The following is a 25000-nucleotide window of genomic DNA, read 5'->3' on the forward strand; positions in this document are numbered from 1 at the left end:
CGATGGAGGCTTTGTTGAGAAGCCGGATATACTCAGCTTTATCCATAATGACAACCCCTGATCGGGTTTAGTTATTATGATATCATCACGCTGTTTCAACTGTGCTATGGCAGTACGTATAGCTCTGGGTTGTTTAGGACCTTTGCGTTCGATGTAGTTTAGGGCGATAGAGCGGAGAGTTGAAGAGACAAGTTCTTTTTTGTCCATCGGTAGAATTGGATCTAAAAACCAAAAAGCTTTCTCAAAGCTGGCTTTAATCTCAGTCGGAGAAAAGGTTGATGTTGGAAATGAGAATCTCAAACCTCTGCATAAAACTAGCTTCTGGAAGAACGATAAGTGATGAGATGACAAGTTGATGATGTGCTCGTCAACGTCTAGGTCTTTATTTAGAAGACGTGATATCTTGTTTGTAAGGCGAGCCATAGTTTCAGCATAAGATTTCCTGCGTAAGAGGGACATCGTCCGCAGAATAGCGAAGTACCGGATCGATGAACATGATGTGCGAAATTCATCATAGATGTCGTTGATCTCTCTCTTTAGTTCATTACTGTGCTTTATCTTAGTTTTCAGTTCCTCTTCAAGGACGTTTCTTGAGAACACTTGAGAAGACCTTCGCCATTTGTTTAGCTTTGTTTGGTCAACTTTCGCAAACGTTGGAGTCAGATCTAAGTTTTGACACAAACGTAGAAATTCAATAGCACCATTGCATTTAATTTGCTTCTTGCTGCACCGTTCAAGTCTCCTGAACAACTGAAGCTGATTGTTGCGTTTAAGAACTTTAAGAAGGATCGATTTAGAAAACGTATTAAGAATAAAAAGTAACAACACTATCCGACGTTTCGGAGTCAGACTTGACCCCATTATCAAGGTTAAACTGTACTGGAAAAATTCGCAATTTAAATACAACGGGCGTTAGGTCAAAACAAAGACATGCATAGATGCAAATTAAACGATAGTTGACACTAAGATATTTACAATTTTTGCTAGAATACAAAAGGCGAAGGTCAAACAAAAACTTTAGCACGAATGGAATCTGACTGCTTATTTAGTGATGGTTGACGCTCACGTATCAAAAGCATCTCGTGAACGAGACAGTCAAATTTCGATTTGCATTTCTTTAGGATCGTAAAATGACCTAACGCCCGTTGTATTTAAATTGCGAATTTTTCCAGTACAGTTTAACCTTGATAATGGGGTCAAGTCTGACTCCGAAACGTCGGATAGTGTTGTTACTTTTTATTCTTAATACGTTTTCTAAATCGATCCTTCTTAAAGTAATCAACAGTTATTTAGATAAACATATACAGGCAAAAACTAACGATAAAAGAGTCCGACGTTTCGGCGACATCTTGGCGCCATTGTCGAAACTAAATTAAATATGTGATTTCAAGATTTCAAGACCTTAGCGCGAATTGAGTCTGATTGTACATTTAAACACGGTCGTAATTCTTTAATGGGTAACATCTCGTTAACGAGACAATCAAACTTTGGCAACTTTTTGGCATTTTTTCAATACCTTAAAGAAATTGCGAAGGTCATCGGGAACCGTGCCTGCGTGTCTATTATCGTAATGTTTGCGCACTGACCGAAATATGAATCATATACGTAAGTACAAAAATTAATGTAAGAACCGTTTTTATACGGTCAATTTTCCTCTTTAATTCCCTGGATGGGTTTATGGAGTACTTTTTTTCCAGATTCTTGTTCTTTCGTTTTCCCGAGCTCCAATGAGCGCTGCATATAACATGTTTTCTCCAGTTAATATTTTTGTTTATAAGAACCTTCCTATATCCTTTTGAAGCTCAGGATCACTGAGCAAAGTGTAGTAAGTTCAAGTTCCTTTAGTTCTGTAGTTATTAGTACACAACGAACTGCCACAATTCCAATGCCAAGTTTTCGTACAAGTCGCCATCTACAAACTGAAGTGCACTTCCGTCCGGCAAAACCGATAACTAGTGCCAAGCTTACACGGTATGAAATCAGACCATGCTATTTGCATGCATACATATTTAACTAGACGCTCTATGAGCGTACACTGGGTTGCTTGTGGTATGTGTTACTCAAAAATAGAAGGGACTGAGTTAGATGGAATTGAACTGCAGCGTTCCAGGCAATTTTCTCAACTCGGGAGTCATTAAGACCATTCAAGGGGTCACCCAGAAGTCGTGCCAGCAGAGGCCCTTTGCCCCACACGTTCATACGACGAAACAGATCTTTTTCTAAGGTTAAAAACCTGGCTACCAGCCTATTAATCATTTGTCAGAAAGAAAAAATTCCTGTCATCTTTAGAAAAAATAGGCGCGCATCGCGTACGTGTGGTAGTGCAGTAACACAGCGCTTTATTCCATATTGTCGATTGTCTTCCAGGAGATTCAAGTTGTCTTTGCGTCATATGTAGCTCTAATAGTACCCGATATTGTTTTGGTATTGTATATCATTGTAGTGCCACGGTAGAAGTCTTAGGTAAATAGCCCCCTGAGAAGACATGTGGTGACTAGCAAAGTACTAAACCCAGACAGATTGAAGAAAATAAAAGGGAATCGAAAAACATTGGCTTCTATGCTGACATGCTGATCATTTTCAAGTTCCCTCACAACTTCTTTACACCACAAGTTTAAGCGTGCACTCTGAGCGTCCGACAGCTTTGTAAGTTCACTGAAGTGTTCACTGAAGTTTTCCCTGTCCGGCGGAGTTAGTATCTGGATGGGTGACCTAAAAAATATACCACTTAGAACAGAAGCATAGGACCGAAAATTATATTTTAACGCTCAAAAATGCAAACTGATTAAGGTACAGATTTTGTTTGCTTGCTTTATGCAAAACAAATATATAGGAAGTTTTCAGGACGGTCGATCGAGAAAAAATTATTTTGCCATCAGCAACAAAATTTACGACATGAAAACAACATTAATTTTGAACCGCGAATACGAAAAGTTACCATCAGCGAAAAACATTTTGGGAGATTTGAGTCATGTTCAATTTTGTTATTGTACTTTTGGCTGCACAAATAAATCGCAAAATCAAAGTCAAAAAAAAGTCAAAGTCGTGCATTTATATAGCGCCTTTATCACAAACGTCTCAAAGGCGCTTTACAATGATCAGTTTACCCCCAGCGGACTGGAAGCATATACAGGCGCAAATTGCAGCCGCTTCTAAGCAGTCCATGCATGCTGGTACTCATTTTACCGACCTCGGAAGGATGGAAAGCTGAGTGAACTTCAGCGGGAAAGAAGGTCGCCAAATATTCCACTCTCGGCAGAACCGGGAATGGAACCCGGGACCCTAGGGTTGGAAGGCAGAGATCTTACCACTGCGCCTCCCCCTCGAAAGTGACATCGAATTCAGCGGGCGTCGTGATCAAGTTACCGCGGCGTGTTTACTCGCGAAACAGTGAAGCATCTGTGTCAAATGATGGCAAGATATCGGGTTTTTCTTTTTGTTAGTTAGTTGTTCTTTTTCTTTCAAGTGTTATAAAGTTTGACAGGAAATGTGCGAATTCAACACAAAGATCACAATCGCTCAACTCTCGAGGTTGACCAGTGTTTCTGCAAAGTCAACACTTTACTCTTCAAGACGAGGTTATTTATCACGAGGTAATTCCATCGTTTTGGAAATAGCAGCTACTTTATTCTTCATGAGCATCACAATTTTTTGCTCGTTTTGGCGCTCATTTTGTTGAACTCAAGCACGCTTCCAACAGACCTGTTTATTTTCGTGAACCCTTCCTATTTCAATTGCGTGCGTGCAAGCAAGACACACAACCGTGTCACAAACCATATACAATTACATAAATTTCTGAAAGTTCACATCAAACCCTTTTCGAAAATACCTTGACCGTAAATAATGAAACACAAAAGAGACAACAAACTTTCATTCAAATAATTCGTCACTGTCACATTTGCAATTTTTTTTGTTACCTTTGCAGAGTTGAGTACAAAATAAATGTAAATTGCCAGACAACTTAGATGCGACTTCAGTAAACACTGTGACTCATTCAAAGCGTTCGATTGCTTCAATGTTTGTTAAATCCATAAAAAATTTGCCATTTGATTTCGATGTTGTATATAATACTAAGTTAGTAAAATATTAGAAACAAAGCTTACTTGATATCCAACGGCGAAAAATGAAATTGTTGCCGAAGACCATTACTCGTCGCTTTAAAGATTCCAGATATTTATTTTTCACCGCCTGTCTTGTTCATCCAATTGACGTTCGATTATTGAGCTCCATGAGGGTATATTTTGTTTAAAGATCCACTAAAACGCCAATCGCGTTAGAATGACTTTCGACGCCATTGCAGGTTAATTAAATGTTCTGCTGTGTGCACCAGAGAAATCTACGCATTACCCTAGCCCCCTCAAACCTAACAAAATACGCACAGAAGACTCTATGCACAAAGACACCGCTAAGCAGAAGAAAGACAGGCAAGACTTTTCATCACATGGAAAAATAATAATAACACGGAGAAATGAAACGCAGATTCCAACTGGGTTTGACAACCCAGTAATCATCCTAGAAGTCGTTCAGACCATCATCATCATCGTCATGAATCCTTATGGCTCCCATTGGGGCGTAGAATCAAGTCTTTTTTGCCTTAAAAAGATAAACTACAATTGTAGCTACTTCCTTTAGGTCAAACGTAGTGTACAGAGGAAACTGCTGGGATTGCAATGATTTCTATATAGGGAAAACGAAACGCCGATTACGTGTGAGAAAAACAGAACATTTTAAAGCCCTAACTACAAATTGTACAATTGCTGATCATGTTTTCTTAACCAACCATAGAATTAAGTGGGATCATTTTGCAATATTAGCAACTGGTCGATCAAGCATGCATTGTAAAATTAAAGAGTCTCTGTTCATCCGTGATCTAAAGCCAGCCTAAAATGAAAACGTTGGCAGTGAGAAACTTTATCTCAATTATTAGCATATTTTTTGTCGTTTTATGTCAACCAATTTCGTTCTTTCCCAGTCCGTACAGCTGTATTTTTGAATTTAAATTTATCTGTAACTGAATAATAATCACTTCTGATGATGTATGTTGTAACATACGAAAGGTTAAGTTTATAAAAGTTATACAGATCAAGGAAATGTTTCTAACCGCTGTTTGCGTTTTATTCTTATTGAAACTAAAATGGCCCAAGTCAAAGAATGTTTATGAGCATAGGGCCGCTTTTTTTTTACGGTTTCAGACTATACAGGACTATACAGGATACTAAAAAAGTCAGCGACGAAAGAGAAAAGGGGGTAAAAATAAATAAATACCTAAATTAAATTATTTACAACTTATAAATATTTACATTGCGTTGCAATATTGTCTTATCGTTAGCAAAGCATTCGCTTGGAAGGCAGTAACAGCCTCAGCATTAACAGCAGCACGCCTTTCTAACCGTGACATCGGCGATACTAATACAAAGTATTTATTTCACAAGTTGTTTACAACATTCGCGGCGTGTTGTAAGGGCCCCTACAATCTCTCACCTTCGGCTCGAGATTGTAAAGGCCCATACAACACTGCCTCCTATGTTGTAAACATTACATACATCATGGTAGCGGCACTTAGATACACTTTGAGTAATTTCAAATTTCGCTTCGATGGTTGAAGAACAAGCGTTTATATCAACATCTACATGTTCCATCACTCGGCAAAGTCCCTTTTTGACTTATGGCTGTTTCTGCTTAGGTGGTCTCATACACCACAAGCCTTTTTAGAGACATCACTGCCAACCCGGCCACTTCTGCTGGAGAGAACAGGAGGACAGCCACAACACCGGCGTTGAAATGTATGTTGTTGCTTGCTCACTGCGTCAATGTTGTAAACGGCACTTTGAAATAGGATATGAAACCAACTAATTAAAATAGTCCCGTTTCACACTACGACGAGCTCAAGCGATCCTCAAAATCCAAATAAAGAGAACCTTGAACCACATTTAGTCCCGTCTCGTTTGAAACGAATGGTCCCTAGAGATTCGAAATTCTGCTCCCTTTTTTCAAGCCTTTTCTAATAAAACTTTGTTAGCGTATGCTATGCTTGATTAATAATCGAATCGAACGTTTTGCAATAAAAATCGTAAACTGGTGTATAGAAAGGATTATCGCTTTGGATGGAAAACAATAGCGCTACTATTACAGTCACGGAAGCCTGACCGGGTTTAAACATTGCAAAAAAAGACAGCTCTCATTTGGTTTGCAATATGAACGTTTTGTCCACTTAAACTTTCATTTTGCCGTTTCATTGGTTTTCGATGAGGTCATTTTGGCTGTTTCTGATTGGTTTATGGTGAGGTCATCTTGTCTGTTTCTGATTGGTTTCTTGTCCCCACATTATGGCTTTATTGCGATACTCACTTGATCTTTACTGTTTGATTGCTGTGGCGGACAGAGCTCTCTCTCTTGAAGCCAGCATTTTCACACCCGCCAAGACGATATGCATACACAGTACCATTTTATGCGCCACACAATCGTTACACGCACGCACGCTCGCTCCTTACGAAACTCTATATTTTAGGGTTACGTTCAAACTTATGAACGACGACTTGTTCCCATGGTCTCTGAAGAGACATCTGCCCCTAGACTCAAATTCTTCTTTAAGTATTGGGGCCTAACAAGGTCATGCGACATTTCTGGTGCACTCGGTCGCCCACTTGAGCATCACGTACAATACCGTCCACAATCTTCTGAGTTAATACTGAAGTAGAATCCCCATCTTGAAAACATTCCCCACAGAGACAGCAATTCTCCATTGATACAAGGTTGCTTTCAAAACAATAAGATTTAATTGTGATAAAACTTAAATTAAAAGTGATTCACTTCTCGCATAAACCATTTTAACACTATTTTATTGTACAGTAATGATATACATGAATGATTTTCTTACCTTTTGTCTTCACATTGCCCAAGAATAGCCAGAAGATACAATGTAACCAGCAGAAGACTCTTGACAAACTAACCGACATGTTACAACTGTGAAATCAGCCAAGCGATCCATACTCAAAGTATAGGGAGCGTGGGGGCAAGCTAATCGGGTTATAAATGATTAGTTTTCTTTGAACAGCCCTAGATTGTTTCCACAAACGATATTTCTTATCCAACACACAGTGACCAAATAAGGTCATAGCGCGCTCAATATTGGTCGTGCGTACTCAACATATATCCTGCGATATACGTAATTTTGTGTGTGGCAGAGAAAAGTGGTAGTGTTTCCAGCTTTTTTCCCCAATAAACGTAGACAATTGTGCTTTGTCATCAATGTGTTAAATAATAAAACATTTTTCCTGCTCAATCTTGCGGAATATCACCTGATTTTAGCCAACTCAGCCTTCGGCCTCGTCGGCTAAGTATCAGGCGATATTCCTCGCGATTTCGCAAGATAATTGTTAAATATTTGCAGAGCATATAACTCACAAACAAAGCAATATCTTTACAAAAACTCTTACGTTCATAGCGACAAAAATGATAAATAAGACACTGCCTTGGGTCCTTTTGGATTAAGCATGAAAAACTACAAAACAAACATTACTTTGAACTGTGTACATTTTCCCCACGCTAAAGTATTGGGCTTGTTAAAGACAAGCGATTTCGGAAATTTTTTGAGCTGGGGTCCTGTGGTAAAATCTAACAATTAATTTTCCAAGCTACATTTTGGCATGTTCCACTGGAGGGATTTCTTGGTACTCTTGGTGTGTTGGATAGGGCAACCACCTTAAGATTTGGGCATACAAAATAATTCTGTTGCAATTTGTTTGGGCAAGGCCTACAAACCTTCATAGATTCCCTGGACTACTGGTGTGGCTAAAGGAGAAAGCTGTTCCCACGTGGATGTGCCGGAAGTTCCACTGTCCCTGGTCAGGCCATTGGAAGGTGCTGAAGTTCATATCACATATCACCTGTAGAATACGTTTTGAAGGCGTTACCTCGGCCAGGGTAAGACGGAAGACAAGGCTAGTCATCAGCACTTTTAGCAAATACAAACCTTTTTGCATTTGCGTTTGCGTTAATACAGGCGTCTTATTAGGGAAAGCGACTTACCTTTCTTTGAGTGAAATAAATGCGGATGACAGATAAACGGAAGAAATGATCTTCGCACTTACCTTATCGACACCTAGAAAATTCAGGTGGCTTTAACAAGATTTAAGCTATGACCTCAACGATGACAGCGCATTGCTCTACCAACTGAGCTATGAAGCGACTCATTTGGGAGCAGATCAATTTGTTGGGCTCATGTGTTCCTGTTAAAGCGTCCCGACTCTCGGGAGACATGGCAAAAGATCGGTGATGTGCTCAAGGATGTTTGAAAGCAAGCCGGGAATTCTTATGAGGTACTGACTGACGCCACAACCAATGCCGCAAATGTTCAGTTCCAGGTATCCGTCTTCCTCTTATTCTTGGTTTTCACCCACGTGACCTTAGTCCTTGACAACCGTCGTTAACCGCCATTGTGGAGCCCCTCGAATCGTAAACAGAGACGCGTAGAGAGAGATGTGAGTGAGTTGTAGTGCGATGGTTCTCTGTATAATACCTGGCTGTGGAGTAAAATCTGGAAACAAGGAAGGTATTAGTCTATTCCGTATACCTATCGTTGTTGATAAGAACGGTGAAAGTTAAAAACAGCTAACAGAAGATCGCCGAAACGGGTGGATTTCACAGATAAGCCGAGACGACACGAAATCGAAAGACTTTGTTTCTGGGAAGCCTGCCTTACTCTGGGACAGATAAAACGAACAAAGGACAATTTAAAAGCTTTCGCAGCGATTGACTCACGGTTTAATGTTAGATTTTAACTTTAAGTGTGGGGTTGGACTTATTTTGCTGAAATTGTCTTTACAGGTTTAGCAATTAAAGCTTTTGCGGTGATTGCCAGTAACGGCTTTTGCTGTGAACGGTTGTGTTTTATCCTGTAAAGCTTTCGCAGCGATTTAGCACGCGTTGGTTCAGGGTTTTAGGGTAAAAGGCGAGCGAGTCAGAATTTGTCGAAAGTTGGCTTTTTTTCGATAAAGCGTTTCTCGGTCGGGTTTCCACCGATGTCTTCCCAATTCACACCACCGAAGCGCTTGAACCCCTCAAACAAGTGTGCTCAATTTCGACCGATTAAACCACAACGTCGCCGAGAAATTCATCTTCGAAAATTCATCTCATTAAATATGCCCGATGCAAATGAGGTGCTCCGATTTTGAATATTTAATGAGGTGAATTTAACCTGAGTATCAGGCGTTTGTGATACTCAGGTTAGCAAATGTCTAACTCGGAGGCGTTTTATTCGATTTCGCTGAAATTCGACAGGCGAATGCGAGGGATGGAGCGCCCAAATTGACTGAGTTTGAAGGAAATCGGACGAATTTCGAAGGAAAAAAGCTTCTCACCTTCTCAAGGTGAAGGACTGAGACTCTAATCGACCAAGTACTTTGACAGAAGAAGAGGGAAATCATCGTAACAAAGGGAATGAGGAGGCCTTTTCTTCTCATCTGGCGGCCATAGCAGTTAGCGAAGGTATTAAAAGAAATCCAACGGGAAACTGAATAGATACAGATAAGGTCGACGCCGAGTGTCAAACTTCCGAGTCACCTTGGCCACAAACAACAACAATCTTGCCCGCGATTTCCTTCCCTTCCTTAAACGGACGCAACGAAACCAGAAATCATCTGGTTGTACGCTTTCAAAAATTTGAAGGCCTTAAACTGCTTGTTTGTATAGTAGCTTGTCTCTAAAACTAACTAGGAAAGCAAGTCTGAAACTTCGAGAGGAGCCAAACTGATCGTTCCGTATGGCCGCTGGGTCTACGCAAACGACAGAAAATCTTCTTCAAATAGCGCTCTCGAACGTGGCTTTCGAGGTTTTTTTTGGGTAGGATGAAAGTACTGGTACCTCGTCGAGTGATTTTGGGTCGCTTTCTTGGGAAATATCCATTGGAAAGATGAATTATTTGAAGACTTCGAAAGTGAGCGCTCAAAATGTCATACATTTCCCTATAATCAGGGGCACCAGAATGGCGGAAACCTAATTTGCATAAGGTTATGACGTCAGCTGAAAACCGAGAATTCTTTTGCTTGGTTTCTTCCAGCCATGTCAAATATACCCAAATCATCTTTCTCCATAGTCACGCCAGGTCCGATTATTGGTTACAATGAGCCCTTTTCCATGCACCAGTCATAACGCAAACGCCGCTCATTGACTCATACAAATTGTCAAGTCCTATATATGTGAAATTTTTAAGGTATGACTAAGCATCTTATCATGATAGCTCAATCATGTAATCCAGATGTTCAGAGAGGCAGAGTTTGAGAACAATGTGTCGAAGAAGAGGAGGACTGGAAAAGGAACTGTAGTGAAAGAAACAGCCCGGAATTGAAAAGAAGAAATGATTAAGAAAACGTTTTCAGTTTTCCTGTCAGTACATAAACTGATATTTACATGCATATTCGATATATAAACAATAGCCTTCATTTGGCGCGAAAATATGCTCGGATATTTGTCCGCGGACATTATCTGTTCCGAGAAGCGAACAGTTTTCGCAACAAGCGGGATCTGCCAGTCCGTCATATGTCAACACGTCAAAGTTTGTCAATTGGCTTCCAAAACCGTGTCATTCAATATTCATTTCCAGAATTTCGAACAGACTTCGCTTCAGTTCATATGCTTGGAACATTTCAGTGAAAGGAAAACATACTTTTTTAATCGTGTGGATACAATTGGCGGATACGATTTACAAACAGCTTACCGTCAAAAAAGTTAACAGCGTATGAAGTGGATTTTTTGGTGTTTTCTGGTACCGCTCTATCGACCAGCAGGTTTATCTCTTCTTCTGTTACGAAAGCAAACCGTTCTGCCATCCTAACATTAATTTTAATGTGAGACTTGAATCCTTGAAGTCGGTTTTAAAAATTGGGGAATATCATTGGGGAATATCCTCGGATATTCCCCAGTTTTAGCTGGGGAATATTCGCCCACGTGACGCGTTTAGACCAATCGCGCGCGAGCGAAAATATTTGATGGATTATAACCTCTGGTATACGTATTGTCCTGACAACAGCCAATGTATGCAAATTTCTACCATGTATAATTTGGTGCGTCCTTGTATTGGTTTTGGAGAGGGAGCGCGTTCGTTCGCACATATCATGTAAGAGTTAGGTTTTGTGTGTAATGAACGAGTCCTCTCTGATACAGCAACAATCGTGCATGCATAGTAAAGCAAAAGAAGCTAGTTTTTTACATGTTGGTTTTTACTGCGAGTCTCGGTCATTCGGTAAATTTCGGTCAGATTCTCAATGAACTGAAAGGAGAGGGTAATGTTGGCGAAAACATCTCCATTGCCTGTAATCTTTCAGAAATTCAGGTAGTAAAGTGAATCAACAAAGCAATACGCTTGAATAAGTTACAGTTCATGTCACAACAAAAATGGTTACAGTTGTTTCTCTTAATTAACAAATGGATCTGGTTTACGGACTTTTCAAAAGAACCAGGTCCAAATTTCTGTTAAAATGTGTTTGCTTCCCTTTTGCTCTGACTTCTTCCACAGTCCTTGCTATCATTTCCTTAAGCTCCGTCACCAGTGGATGGTTTATTCCATGGGTAACGTCAAGAATAGCTTCTGCCTGCTGCAAAGACTTGAACCCTTCAAGTAATTTGTCAAGATACACTTGCAGTTTGCCTTTCAAGAAAAAAACACGTTTAGTTACAAAAAGCTGTTGACACAAAACAAAGCATTGAAAAGTGCTTCAAGAGAGCTTTCAGTGATTCACAAAACATACTGTTCCTGTAAATGACAAATATTTAACTACTAGTAATTTTCTTGTTATGGAGTAAGAGTTAACTCTTGTAACTACATATGAATGAGAACGTAGAATTCCGCATCGAATGTAATATCCTCTTAACCACTCTGTTCTGTTTTAAGGTCCTGACTTGGGGAATATAGCTTGTGCTTGTAATCAATAAATTTTTTAGCATAGTCTATGAAACTATGAAAACAAATTAATGCAAAAGAAAACAGTAAAGGCTGTCCTAACTGCTTGTCAACTGTGTCAAAATTGAGACAACTAAGTGGATGTTTGTCATCAAGCTTCAGAAATACTAATTTGTCCAAGATGAAAATATCTCAGACAAGTAAACAAATAGGTATGTTTTCTTGGCATCATCTTGATTCAAGAACTCACCAATTCTAAACAACTGAATTCCAACAACTGGGTGGTTTCTTGGATAATATAGCTTATAGCCATCCATTGTTTGCAGCCCGTAGGCTAATGCAGTGTCCCACATCTCAAGATAAATACATGCATCCATAGCTTTATCAAGTAAACTGATCTTGACATAGTGAAGCTTGTGAAAAAGTCCATTCTGTTGCGCTAATAATTCCTCAACAAGTTCAAAAACAGCTTTATGATCCCCTAGTTTATCCAACACTTCAATTTCCTTCAAAGCCTTTTTAGACTTCACCATTAGGGATTCTGCCTTCACCACATCACTTCTGTCAATAAGGCTTTTTCCACAAGTATTACAAGAAGCCAAATTACCCCCTAAAAAGGTATAATTATATACGTATGTGAAAGGCTGATGATTCAAATGACAAAAAAGCATCAACCAAACTGATTTAGACCAGTTAAATTAATATTATTGGTAGAGCAATGAAGAACTGTCCAGAGAGCTGTAGGTTTGAGTCTGCATGGAACTCAAACAGCTGTGTGCTGCTCAGCTCAAATCAACCATTGAATCAAGTGGATTCACTCTGACGAAGGGCTAGCGCTCGAAACGTCAGCTTTTAGAATCTCTGTACGGTGGTCAATTTACATTATCAACTCCCTTGATAAAACAAAATTTTTGTATAACCATGTCATTGCAAACTGGATTGCTGTTGTTCTCTACAGTCAAAAGGGTAACTAAGGTTATCTTACCTTTGTCTAAAAGTGTCTATGTACAAAGTTAGCTTACAACATAGTTAAAAGGGGAATAAAATCAGAGTTTTTCTGATCATGTGGCCTGAGAATAAAAAATGGAATACGATATACCAGTATTTTTCTATGAAGGAGTGGCCATTTTTCAGTCGTCACTCAAAGTTTCAACAAATACAGTAAACTGGGATCCAATCTTAACAGGACAGAGTATTTCTTGCGCACAATTACATTTAACAATTATTCGCGAAGGCGAAGTGATTATCGGTGAATATTCACCGATAATCACTGAGCCTGAGGCGACTAATTTTAGTATAAATACACAGGTGATTATTTCAAAAAAGAGAAAAAAAAACATTCCAACGCGAAATCATCTTCACTTACATTGGCAAAACGACTACTGGCAGCCATTTTGTCCGTCGAGGTGATTATCGGCTGATAATCCGAGATAGCGAGCCAATGAGAGCGCGCTATTTTGAATAATCACCTGTGTGTTTATACTAATACTCATTGTTGTTTGTACATTGAAGTCATCACACGTTGTTACATATCAAATTTGAAAAATACCAAGCAATTAGCCAGACACTGCTGACCTTCACTATATCTTGGGACTGCTCCCTTGCAGCCAGGATCAAAGCACTGTGCACTTAGCATAAGTCCATCTTCTTCCAAAGGTGAGGTGCACTTAATGCATTTACACTCAAAACAGTAACGGCTCATCAGGTCTTCCTTTCTCTCATAACTAGGGCAAAGCAATTCAGTGTAGCTTATTGTCAGCTCATCCCCTTCCTTGACCTGTTCTGTTGCATGAATGATTAGTGTTGTACCATTAAATACTGCTGCACAGTTTGGACAACATGAGTGGTTCAGATAAGAGGCTGTAGTGTAGACACCAACGCCTATTGTGAAAAAATACAATAGTCAAGCTTCCTGACATAAGATTCCAAAGGTCACACTTTTGATGGTTCAGCCCTGTGATCTGAGTGAGGATGAAATGTTTTGATCATCTGAGGAAATGGAAGCTCTAAGTCTTGCTGTTGGAATTCAGTCTATGAATCCCTTTATGTAGTAGATAAAATATCAGCGGGAGATCTGCATGGGTGTTTACAATGGCGAGCCAAAGGCTCGCCATTGTAAACGCCTATACAGATCGGACGCCAATATTTTATCGTACTTGTGAATTGTCAAATCCGCTTGGTCCATCTATCTAAATTTATTACCGCTTAATTACTGGCTTGAGTACCTGGAGCTCCCTTTCTTTTATAAATGTAAATTAGGGGTTATTCAGTTAAACTAAGAAAATTATGTTTAGTACTGTAACAGTAAATCACGTCGTGGTTCCTCTTGGTTAACCCTAACCCTAACCCTAACCCTAACCGTTGGAACAACAGCTTATTTTAGAACTTCACTTTTTAGGGATTCATTTTTTTATTAGACTTTCCAATATTTGGAATGCTGTTCCTGGTGATATCAAAGCAGAAACTACTTTGTATTCTTTTAAAGCTAAGCTTAAGTCTTTCTATTTCGTCGGGTTATACCAGATTTTTGATGGAAATGTTCGTACTTTTAAATTTACCTGTCCTAAATGTCGCAAAGTAAATATTTTCTCTGTTTGCTCTTGTTGATATTGTAATACTTTTTTCATATTTTTTTTCATTTTGGGCTGGGTTGGGTATTCTAGTTTTGAGAACTTAGTGTCCTATTGTATTTAACACCCACCTTAGGGTGAATATTTAAATAAGTAAATAAATAAATAAATAAATAAATAAATACTGTAAATAAATAAATAAAATGAAACAATATATTGAATGAACGGATTGTTTTGCAATTCATTAATTGGACACGCATGCCAAAACATTGTAAGTCCCAAAGGAGAGAGTTCATGGGACAACAATGAAACTAAGAACAATTTTCAGTAACTGATGAAGCGACAGGACGGTTTCGTTATCCGAAAACTGAGAAGGAAGAAATTGCCTTGCCGTCTGAAATGGTACCTAAAAATACAAAATGGGCGGTGAACGCTTTTACTGCCTGGCAGAACACAAGAGTGAACAAAAAAGTGCAGCTGGAAACAGGTAAATCAAATTGAATTCACGATGAAAATAGCCCCATTGTGTTTTGCATTTTAATCAGTAACGATCTGTATCAAAAGTTAATGAATACTAATTAGCTGAGTAGGAGTCTGTATTGACAGTTAATACAATTGATTAATAATTCATCAACCCTAGCCTTTCCCTGGTAGCTATTCAATCCCTCCCTGTGCTTTCAGACAGTTGATTTGTATTGGGGTTTACAGAGGTGCCATGTGACTCAAATACTGCCTATTGATTGGTTATAACTCTTATGAATTATTAATGAATGTGACAATGGCAAGTTAAATATGTTTCCATTTTTCAGATATTAAACAAAATTACTAAATAGTTTTGTAACTATCTATGGTAGGGTGTACTTCCTTTCTTCTGCAGCTCCAGGTATAAACGTTTCCAACAAGTATCAGGAAATTAATTTCTTTTTTGTAGATATTGAAAGATGATTACAAAACATTACAAACTTCTTTAAAACTGCCGGGGATTGTATTTAACACAAAAGAGTCATCTTTTTCTTGCAAGGAATGTGAAGAGGCAGCCATAGACCTTATTTGAGCTTTGCCCCTCCTCACGTAGAACGGCCTGAAGAAATCGAATCCTGTGTAGGGAAACAGTGGTTCATATGGGGTAACGCATTCCTTTGGAAGGTCTGCCATCATCTGCTTCATGGGCGCTTGCTTTCATTTCCGGCAACTGATGCACTTTCGCAGATCATTGCACACAAGCACTCTTGCTTAAATACAATGTAAGCCAGAAGTGTTCATGCATATAAGAAGTACACGTTCACATCCAGCATGTCCAAGGATTTCACGGTAGTAACGAAAAATTAAAGTCAAAACTGGATGATCTTTCAGGAGTATCATAGCGTGAGCAGCTTCAAAGGGCATAGGAGCTTGAGCTTAATTTCTTGTAATTTTCTTTGTCTTTTTTTATTCTAAATATTGTTAAATAATTGGCCAAGTATCTTCCTCTAATCGTAAATCTCGTTTCTTGAATTTTAAACAATTAGTCTTATCATTTGTGTTTTAGTTTGTCTTATTTTACCTGTTAGTTATTGTAAGGGTTTGGGTAAGGGATATTCTTCCTTTCGTTCCTTGCTCTGCATGTGGTCAACAAAATGCATAAACCAAGCAAGAACTGTTAGCAGTCGTGGCCAAGATGAAAAGCATCTCAGCAGCTAGTCTAATGATGATACACGAGCGACTGACATAACAGATCTTTCTACTCAAACTTCATTATCATCGTCTGGGGTATATCAGTATATCAATGGTATGACTGTCCATTGTTCATCTCGACTAAGAAGGAAGCTTGGGCTGGTGTTCCAGTGGCAATTCGATTTGAGAGCAGTAAGTGGCATCCCTCCACAGGCGTCATCGGCTGGGTTACGCGACGTCGGGACATATCACCATTGTTGTGGAGTGGAGGCTTCGCAGATGTCGTTCATTCGATTTGCAACAAATGACTTGAATCACCTCTTCTTGTTCGTAATGTACTGCAAGGTGGTTTACGAGTATGACCAGAATGTTAAGTCGTTTGTTACCAGAGCAACTGGAACCACTGTAACATATTGGCATGTGATAATTAGCACCTATTGTATGTTACATTATTTTGTAGTAGGCTAGCACATTATGTAAATCCAGAAACCATACACATGCATGCAGTGTGTATGAGCAAGATGGAATAAAGTCTTCGGTAACCTACCACAAGGTGGCAGCCGTTTACAAGGATAATTTGTAAAGTTAAATCGAGAGAGGCCAGCAGAAGCGAATTATGGCAGCAGCAACGTCTTTTGCATCGCCACAGATGAACTGGGACAACTGCATTCGCAAGGTTCAAACAAAAATGTCAGCTTATGTTTTCAAGCGTTCTCAAAGACGCCAATGACGAAGAAAGCGTGCGCTATATTCTACTCTGGTCGGGAGAAAAAGGCCTGGATATCTACAACAGTTGGACATTCACAGAGGAGGAAGACAGCCATTATTTTCGAAAATCAATTGGAGCCGAAGACGAGTCATCGAATTCACAGATACACACGACAAGGAATGCGACAGGAACAAGACGAGCCAGAGAATGATTTTATCTCAAGATTAAAAAATCTAGCAACAAAATGTCAATATTGCAGCAACGCCAAAGTTGAAGACAGAGTTTTGGATCAGCTTATTTGGTGGTCAAGAAATTCCGATGTTACAAAGTCTCTCATAAGTCGAGACAAATCACTGACCCTTGCAGCCGCCATTGAGATTGCAAGGAGCCACGAGGCGACAAGTAAACACAGAAAGTAGTGACAGCCATCAAAAAGACAGGAGTATTGATGCCATTCATAAGGAACAAGAAAGGGATTTCTGTAACAACTGCGGAAAACAACACCCGAGGAACAAATGTCCAGCCTACGGTACATCATGTCGAAAATGCGGCAAAGCTAATCATTGGCAATCTGTCTGCCGGTCCAGCAAACGGAAACAACTTAACCAAGGAAGAAAGCTGGCCTTCAAAAAAGTTATTCACGCGATTGAGGACAGGGGCGAGGAGGACTACTTCGCATAATTGCCCCACAGAAATTTGACGACGAAGGAAACCCCAAACCAGAAGCACTGGAAAAGAATGAAGCCATCCTTTCAGCATATGGTGGCTCTATAATCAAGCAGCTTGGTATTGTAAGCATCCCTTGCAAGTTCAAAGAGAAGAAAATCAACTGCAGTTTCTACGTCGCAGACACTTCAGTGCCAGCTATCCTCGGTCTAAAAGCATGCACTGCACTGAAACTATTCTCCTTACATTACACACTAAGAACAAATCAACGGGTAATTTCAAGAAAAGCTCGAATTACATCGGAAGTCATGTACCACTGGAAGAGCGGCTATCAGTCAAAAGTAAACAAGAGCTGATGGAGATGTTTCTGCGTTTCTGTGTGGGGATTGACCTATAATTCTAACTTAAAAAGAATAGTTACTTTCCAGAAGAAAGCAATTAGAATTGTTGCTAAAGTTCCCTTTGATTCCCATACAGATCCTATTTTTCGAGATCTCGAAGTTTTAAAATTCAGTAATGTTGTTTTGTTTCATTAAGGCAAGTTTATGTTTTTCTTCTCTAAAGGTTTACTTCTGAATTCATTTAATGACATGTTTACACTGGCTAATTATATTCATCCTTATAACACTAGAAACTCATCCAATTCCAATTTTTATATTCCATTAGTTCGAACTAATAAACGAGAATTTTCAATCCGCTTCCAAGGCCCTAAATTTTTCAATTCTCTTGACAGTCAAATTAAGTCATCTGGATCTACCGCTCACTTTTGCAAAAACAGGGCGCGACGAAAGTGCTGTCCGATAGCCCGGGGCTAGTGGAATGACTTGTCGGGCTAGCGTTTTCTTATCGTAGCTTGCCCGATGGGCAAGCACCGTTGGTTCCCCTTTTCTGATGATAAATTGAGCTTTTATACCAAAAAGTGTGTGGCAGAAAGCTCCTGAGAGAAAATGATAATGTTATGAGGCCAAATTATCGTAGCGTGACAACGTTTTGCACCGCGTCCGTAAATAACGTCATGACTTTTTCTGCTTACAAAAGCGACCGAAATATATTTTATAAACAATTTAATTTCGGGCTACCTCCTCAGACCTTCGGGCTAGTAACTACAAGTAACAGCTTGCCCGAAGGGCAACCTCATCTTTTCATTTTCGTCTCACCCTGAAAAACCTTTCTTCTTTATCGTTAGTAGCATCAAATTCTTCGAAGTATTTACGCTTTTGTATTTTCGTGGATAAATGTGTGTGTGCACTCTTTCGTCTTTTTAATAATATATTGCATTACGTCCCAGTGCTATCTTAAACTTAATTTCTTAGTCTAATTTGAGGAAGCCCATAGCTCCATAAGCTCTTATAGTTTCTTTATGGGCTTCCTCGCCTTTTTTACAATTTTTTGTATTTTGTTTATTAAATCGGATACATTATATGTAATCATGGCAAATAAAACCTTGAAACCTTGAAACCTTGATGTACCCAGCATGTTTCAATGGCACAGTTGGATGTTTTGACGACTATACGTATCACATCACACTAGATCCCGAAGTATCACCGGTGGTACATGCACCCCGCAAAGTGCCCATAGGGTTGAAAGATAAATTACAAGCCGGACTACATCAGATGGAAAGCCAAGATATCGTTGTAACAGTAACGCAACCTACAGATTGGGGTAACTCCCTGGTTATTAGAGAGATAGAAAATGGGCGACTTCGTTTTATGCCTCGATCCTAGAGACCTGAATAAGGCTATCAAGAGAGAACATCATCCCATACCCAACTTAGAGGATATCACACCAAAATTAGCAGGAGCAAAGTTTTTTAGCAAGCTCAACGCTCGAAATGGCTATTTAAGTGTCAAACTATAGCTAGATGAGGAATCCTCGTACCTGACAACCTTTATGAGTCAATGACGAATGAGTCAAAAGATCTTTCAATTCAAGATTGACGAGATGTATCGTGATTGCCAGGGAGCCATTGCCATTGCAGATGACGTTACAGTCTATGGAAAGAATAACAAAGAGCATGACTTACACCAAACGAAATCATCAAGCTTAATGACGAGAAGTGCATTATCAAAACAAAGAAGTGCAATATATTTGGTATGCTTTACACACCAGACAGTGTCAAGCCCAGCCAAGATAAAGTCAGAGCCATAGAAAATTTAGAACAGCCCAAAGACAAGAGGGAACTTCACACCTTTTTGGGGATGGCAACCTACATGAGCTCATTCATCCCCAATCTTGCTGACCACACTACCTCCTTAAGAAATCTCTTAAAAGAGAACGTTGTCTTTGCGTGGAACCCATCACATTCGAAAGCCTTTGAGAAGGTGAAGTCATTGACATGTACCACAACGACCCTGGCGTACTATGACAGAATTGAACCAGTTGTCCTTCACGTTGACACATCAATTTAGGGCTTATGCGCATCTCTGTTCCAAAACAACAAGCCAATAGCTTTTGCATCGAAAGCACTTACCCCTGCGGAAACCAGATACGCCAGTATTGAACGAGAACTATTAGCTGTGGTCTATGGCTGTGAAAAGTTCCATTCGTACCTCTACGGAAGATCGTTTGTGGTTAAAACAGACCATCGGCCCCAAGATCAGATCAATAAAAAGAACCACACCTTCAAAGAATGCTGTTTCGTTTACAACCCTACAACTGCGTTATTAAATATCTTCCAGGAAGAGAAATGGTTACAGCTGACGCCCTGTCACGCCTTTCCCCATTGAAAAGTCAGACATGAATGTGAACGTTCAACACCTAATCAGAATCACACCAGCTAAAATGGAAGAGTTCAAAGAGGAAACTTCAAAAGATGAAACCTTGCAGCGTCTATCCCGTCAGGTTATACAAGATTGGCCCGATAGTGTGAGGAAAATTGTTCCGGCACTAAAACCATACTAGCCCCTACGAGATGACATATCAGTGCGCCCACGATCCCATGAAGCCGCTGAAACAATATAGCGCCTAGTAAACGTTGGTGATCGAAGTATCGAAGTACATTTGTGCTATTAATTAACAATGTGAGAAACCGATTTTCTTGTAGTATTTATACATTATCTTAATGGGGAAAGAAAGGTGAGTCATGTTCTAGCTACCAGTTCTGAACGATTTCATCATATAAAGATTCAAATACAACAGTTGTCTGCTGTTTATCCTGGGTTATCAGACAAAACGTGATTCGCCAGCTGGCGACCAGTGCTGAAAATCTAGTCATCAGCCCTCAATTTTTGGTCGCATTGGCGACCAGTGAGTCCCAATTTCAAGCCCTGCACTGTTCCATCGTCTTGTGAGCTGTGACTTGCCTCACAGGGATAATCAGATCTCGAATGGCCCATGCATTACAAGTAGTGATGTCATTCAACAGATCCAATTTGTAAAATGAGATTATTAACCCCTTCACTCCTCAAGCACCCCAGGATGCCCCCATTTGATGAGTAAAATTGCCTGGCGCTAGACAGAGTAAATGGGTTAAAGCTTTTTTCATGAGTAAAGCTCAGACTTTGGTTAGCACTTAGTCGAGGATTAGTGTCATTGGCTTTGGAACAACTGGGCCCTGGTGACAAAACGTAGTCTGGTCCTACTCTATAAATGATAACATGGCATGTTTTGTCTTCTTTGTTCAAGTAAGGCAAAAAGGTGGCCGGAAACTTTGAATTCATGCCTCCAGTTTACAAAGGCCAGATAACTGCCCAGTGAATCAAAAGTCACTTTACAGGGTAACTTCACTTTAAACATCGGACAACATGTTTGGACAGTCACCTTTACTCACATGTAGATGTGCTTAGAGTGTGAATATCCACAGTGACCAGAACATTACATGCTCAAATCTTTGCACCATTTTAAACTTCAAATAGTGGCTTTTCCACTGGATTACGTTATCACGCCTCTTATTGCCTTGCAATCTGATTGGCTCTCAGCAGGACAAATTATTCCCAAATCGCACTATTTTCAGCTCTAAATCGCACCATTTCCTCAGACAACGAGAAAGGAATGCTAAAACAAAACAGCCATCAGATTTCAAGGCTTATTTAAGGTAACCAATCAAATTGCAGGAAAATGAAAGACAAAGAAAACAAGTGTGTGGCGAATTTTGCAACTTTTGTTCCCAACTGGACCAATAAAATATTGGTACTGGCTAAAATCCCGTATTTTAGCGATTAAATAATATAGAAATACTGTAGCTATAATATAGTGGTTATTGAACTTCATGTCATGCAATTTTGGACTGAAATCACAAGCTTACTTGTGATTTCAAACCGAATTCGCCCAAATCACACGTATGATTTCAGACCAAATTGCACTCCACTCAGTTCAATTACCATTATGAAACAACTATTTGGCCTACGGCATAGCTTACCGAGAGGTTGCAACTCGTTATCACAAATAGTGAAACTGTTGCAACATATTTTTCCAAACAGTTCAAACAATTCCGATGGTGAAGTCTCCCGAAACTTCTTTTCTCCTATGAACTTTACTAAAACTGCTAGAATGGCAGAGAAGACGTCTTTCTTCGCTTTCCCAAACTGCTCCCGATGTGACACTAAACGAGCCAATTCAGCGCTAAACGTTTTATCCATTTGCTTTTTATAAATGATTCTTGAAATGAGGAGCACAAGATCTGTAGGCGTATTGGGTGAAACCTCGCGTATGCGTTCACATTCTATGTTATGCTCCTTCCAAGCCTTCTTTTGACATTCTCTGTTACAATACCGCGCAAACTTGCACTTTGAACAACGCTGAATTTCATCTCTTTTCGCGAAACAAAAGTCGCAGCAGTGGCTTCGCATATTACTGCCTAAAACAAACACTGATGGAGTTGATTGCAAAACATTTTCACCAGGTTTCAATGGTTTTAAAGCTCGCAAACCATACCCCTTAGACTCCGAACACTTGAATATTTCAACAACCTTTCCCAACGCTTCTGAAGCCGCCATGATGAAAATTCTCGGCCCCGGTCCCCCCCGGTGTTACTTGAAGAACGTAGATGCTTCATATATGGTAATTGTATTGTACCGATCTCTTAAATGAGGTGCTTGCTTGCTTGCTGTTATCGCTTGAAATTTACCTTGAAGAAGATATGATCCGCTGACACATATTTGCTGATATTTTTGAGAATGGCGGCAGACTTTTATATCCGATAAAATTCTCAACTTATACTCTCTCCATGACGGTCAGGTTGGCTAAAATGTGCTTTACAGGTACACAGACTCTTTGCAGAAATCAATTTCATGCGAGTAAACCGACGTTTAAAAGTCGTAAGCTTTGCCAATCCACGACCTTGGAAAACGACGCCACTTTGTATGTTCATGTGAGTGTGCATGTGGTTTGAGGATATAGAATATTCATGTATACTTTCTGTCTAAATAATCTGATCTTTTTTTCAATTTGTTTGAATAACAGTGGCCCTTCTGCAAGAGGATATGCACATTTTGTAGTTTCAACAAGTTTGCAAAGTGGGTTGAACTAATAATAATAATAATAATAATAATAATAATAATAATAATAAGATATTTTTTCCAAGAGGGCACTGTAACAAATCCTTCAATCTAATTGGTTCTTTTCTCTATGCCCATGGGCACGATAACAAAGAACCAATAAGATTGCAGGATTCATTACCGTGCCATCTTGGAAAAAAAAATTACTTGCCTGGTGCAGGTGAAAAGTTACCGGGTGCAGGGATGGTGCAGTGGTGAGAGCACTCGCCTCCCACCAACGTGGCCCGGGTTCGATTCCTCCACTCGGCGTCATATGTGGGTTGAGTTTGCTTGTGGAACACAAAGGAGTGATGACAACTTGATCTGCCAATGTCCACTTATTCAGCACGGGTGTTTCCATTGATGTATTTAATTGAAATAAACAAGTCTGTCACTCACATAAAGTTTGTCTGTTTTGTAATCCATTCTTATCGTCAGACTGAAAAATACATTGCCAATTATATATGTTGGAAAGTGATGAAACATTCATTCTCCTTGGATAAAATGATTCCTTGTCATTGGGTAGTAAAGCAAAGCTGATGCAAAAGTACCGGTAGCTACATTCCAATCAAAAATTTCAATTTGAAAATAATAGAAATTATTATATGGCAAGCAATTCTTGGGCTAAAAGGAACACTCTGATTGGCTGGTTTTTGATTGGGATTTTACAGTACAGGCCATTATGATGGAAACGGTTTGTTTCCATATTTTTTTCTCACTCCCAGGAAATTCAAGTTTCAAGAGCAAAACACAAAAAAGTTTAAAAAAGTGAAATTTAATTTGTTCATCACAACAGTACAATTATAGCAAGGGAAATTAAGCTTTACATGTGAAAGGTTACTGTTCAAAGTTTTCTGATAGAAAATGAAGGTTACGAACATTCAACAAGCGGAGAAGTGCCCAAAGAAAAACGGTGCCATATAATAAACAACTTACTAACCTCACTTGCTCAGGAATGTACTGGGGATATTGGTCCTAGGTCATTTTTGTATGGACCTTCCTGAGCTCGGTCCTTAATGCCATGACCTCAGGCTAAATTATATTCCCCAGTACGGCCCTCACGCTCAGTTAGTAAGCTAGGTAAATTGTGTAGTTTAGAGCTAGATTCTAAATAAAGAAAGATTTGAAAGGACATACATGGATTTTTTCATAAAATGAAATGGTAATGCAAAAGGTGCTAACCACAGGGCATGTACTTGCATGATCAACAGGCATACATGTAGCTCAGTTGGTTGAAGCTAGTGCAGGGCTTTTGGAGCAAGAGATCCCCGGTTTGATCCTCAGTAACTTCAACATCTGTTTTGACTTTCCCTTAATCTGTGTTGCTGTAGCTTTAAATACCTGTAAAATGGAGCATTGACAGAGGGAGGGGGGTAAAGGGGCACCGTCAGCTTCTATTGACATCAGTCTCGTGGCTGAAGGAACTACCAACGTTAAATAAAAGTGACTTTACTTTTATATTTACTTGGACAAATTGTCACCCTCCACACTTAAGTTGTTTTGCGAAATAAGGTTAAATCAGGGATTCCCATTCACTGTTAGATTCTACCGAAAAATTATTCATCTACTAGATTATAATCAGTAAGGATTAAGAGATCTTGGATAACAAAGATTCCTAGCAATAACCACTGTATGTCCCTCATAATACATGTAGTGTTAAAACTTTTTTTTGTTTTTGTTTTAGTAACAATGTAGATCATCAGCGTATGAGGAAATGTCTGGTTACTGAAACTCAGACTCTTTTACAGTTGGCTGGAGTCAATTCCATCAGTTCAGTTTACTTTGGTGGAGGTTAGAGTCCTTGATTTAATAAGATAATTTTTATTGTAAGACTAAAACTTATTCAAATAAACTTAAATTTGTCACAGTTTTATTTGGATATTCAGCTCTGCGTCGTAATTACCATATTACCGTATTTACCCGTGTATAATGCGCACTTTTTTTTGGTGAAATTGACCTTCAAATCCATGGTGCGTATTATACACGGATTCCATTGTTTGGTCACGTTCTCATTAGCATATGATAATCGAGA

At 39.4% G+C, this 25000-nt stretch overlaps 3 protein-coding genes across 6 annotated transcripts in view; 1 reads left to right on the top strand and 2 right to left on the bottom strand.

The window, feature by feature from the left end:
- LOC137970703 (uncharacterized) overlaps positions 1–939 on the bottom strand; it is a 2833-nt gene extending 1894 nt beyond the window's left edge. The window contains exon 1 of the mRNA XM_068817237.1: positions 1–939. This exon is cut by the window's left edge and continues 676 nt beyond it. Coding sequence (XP_068673338.1) covers positions 1–46 — 46 coding nt within the window. The 5' untranslated portion in view covers positions 47–939.
- Positions 940–8356: 7417 nt separating this feature from the next.
- On the bottom strand, positions 8357–22437 carry LOC137971077 (histone-lysine N-methyltransferase SMYD3-like). The gene is made up of 4 exons (XM_068817801.1): positions 21852–22437; positions 13472–13777; positions 12147–12506; positions 8357–11644 (listed from the first exon to the last, which is right to left on the bottom strand). The coding sequence occupies exons 1-4, from the start codon at positions 22426–22428 to the stop codon at positions 11433–11435; spliced, it is 1455 nt and encodes a 484-aa protein (XP_068673902.1). The 5' UTR covers positions 22429–22437; the 3' UTR covers positions 8357–11432.
- A 63-nt stretch (positions 22438–22500) lies between these two features.
- LOC137969781 (radical S-adenosyl methionine domain-containing protein 1, mitochondrial-like) overlaps positions 22501–25000 on the top strand; it is a 30707-nt gene continuing 28207 nt past the window's right edge. For 2 of the 4 annotated variants that reach the window (XM_068816142.1, XM_068816143.1), the window contains exons 1-3: positions 22501–22802; positions 22895–22947; positions 24653–24759. In XM_068816142.1, the coding sequence (XP_068672243.1) occupies positions 22659–22802; positions 22895–22947; positions 24653–24759 (304 nt within the window). In that variant the 5' untranslated portion in view covers positions 22501–22658. The remainder of the gene's footprint in view (positions 22803–22894; positions 22948–24652; positions 24760–25000) is intronic. The other 2 variants (XM_068816141.1, XM_068816140.1) reach the window with 1 other exon arrangement.

The sequence above is a fragment of the Montipora foliosa genome, chromosome 9, assembly GCF_036669935.1.
Source record: "Montipora foliosa isolate CH-2021 chromosome 9, ASM3666993v2, whole genome shotgun sequence".
In the NCBI taxonomy this organism is placed as follows: Eukaryota; Metazoa; Cnidaria; class Anthozoa; order Scleractinia; family Acroporidae; genus Montipora; species Montipora foliosa.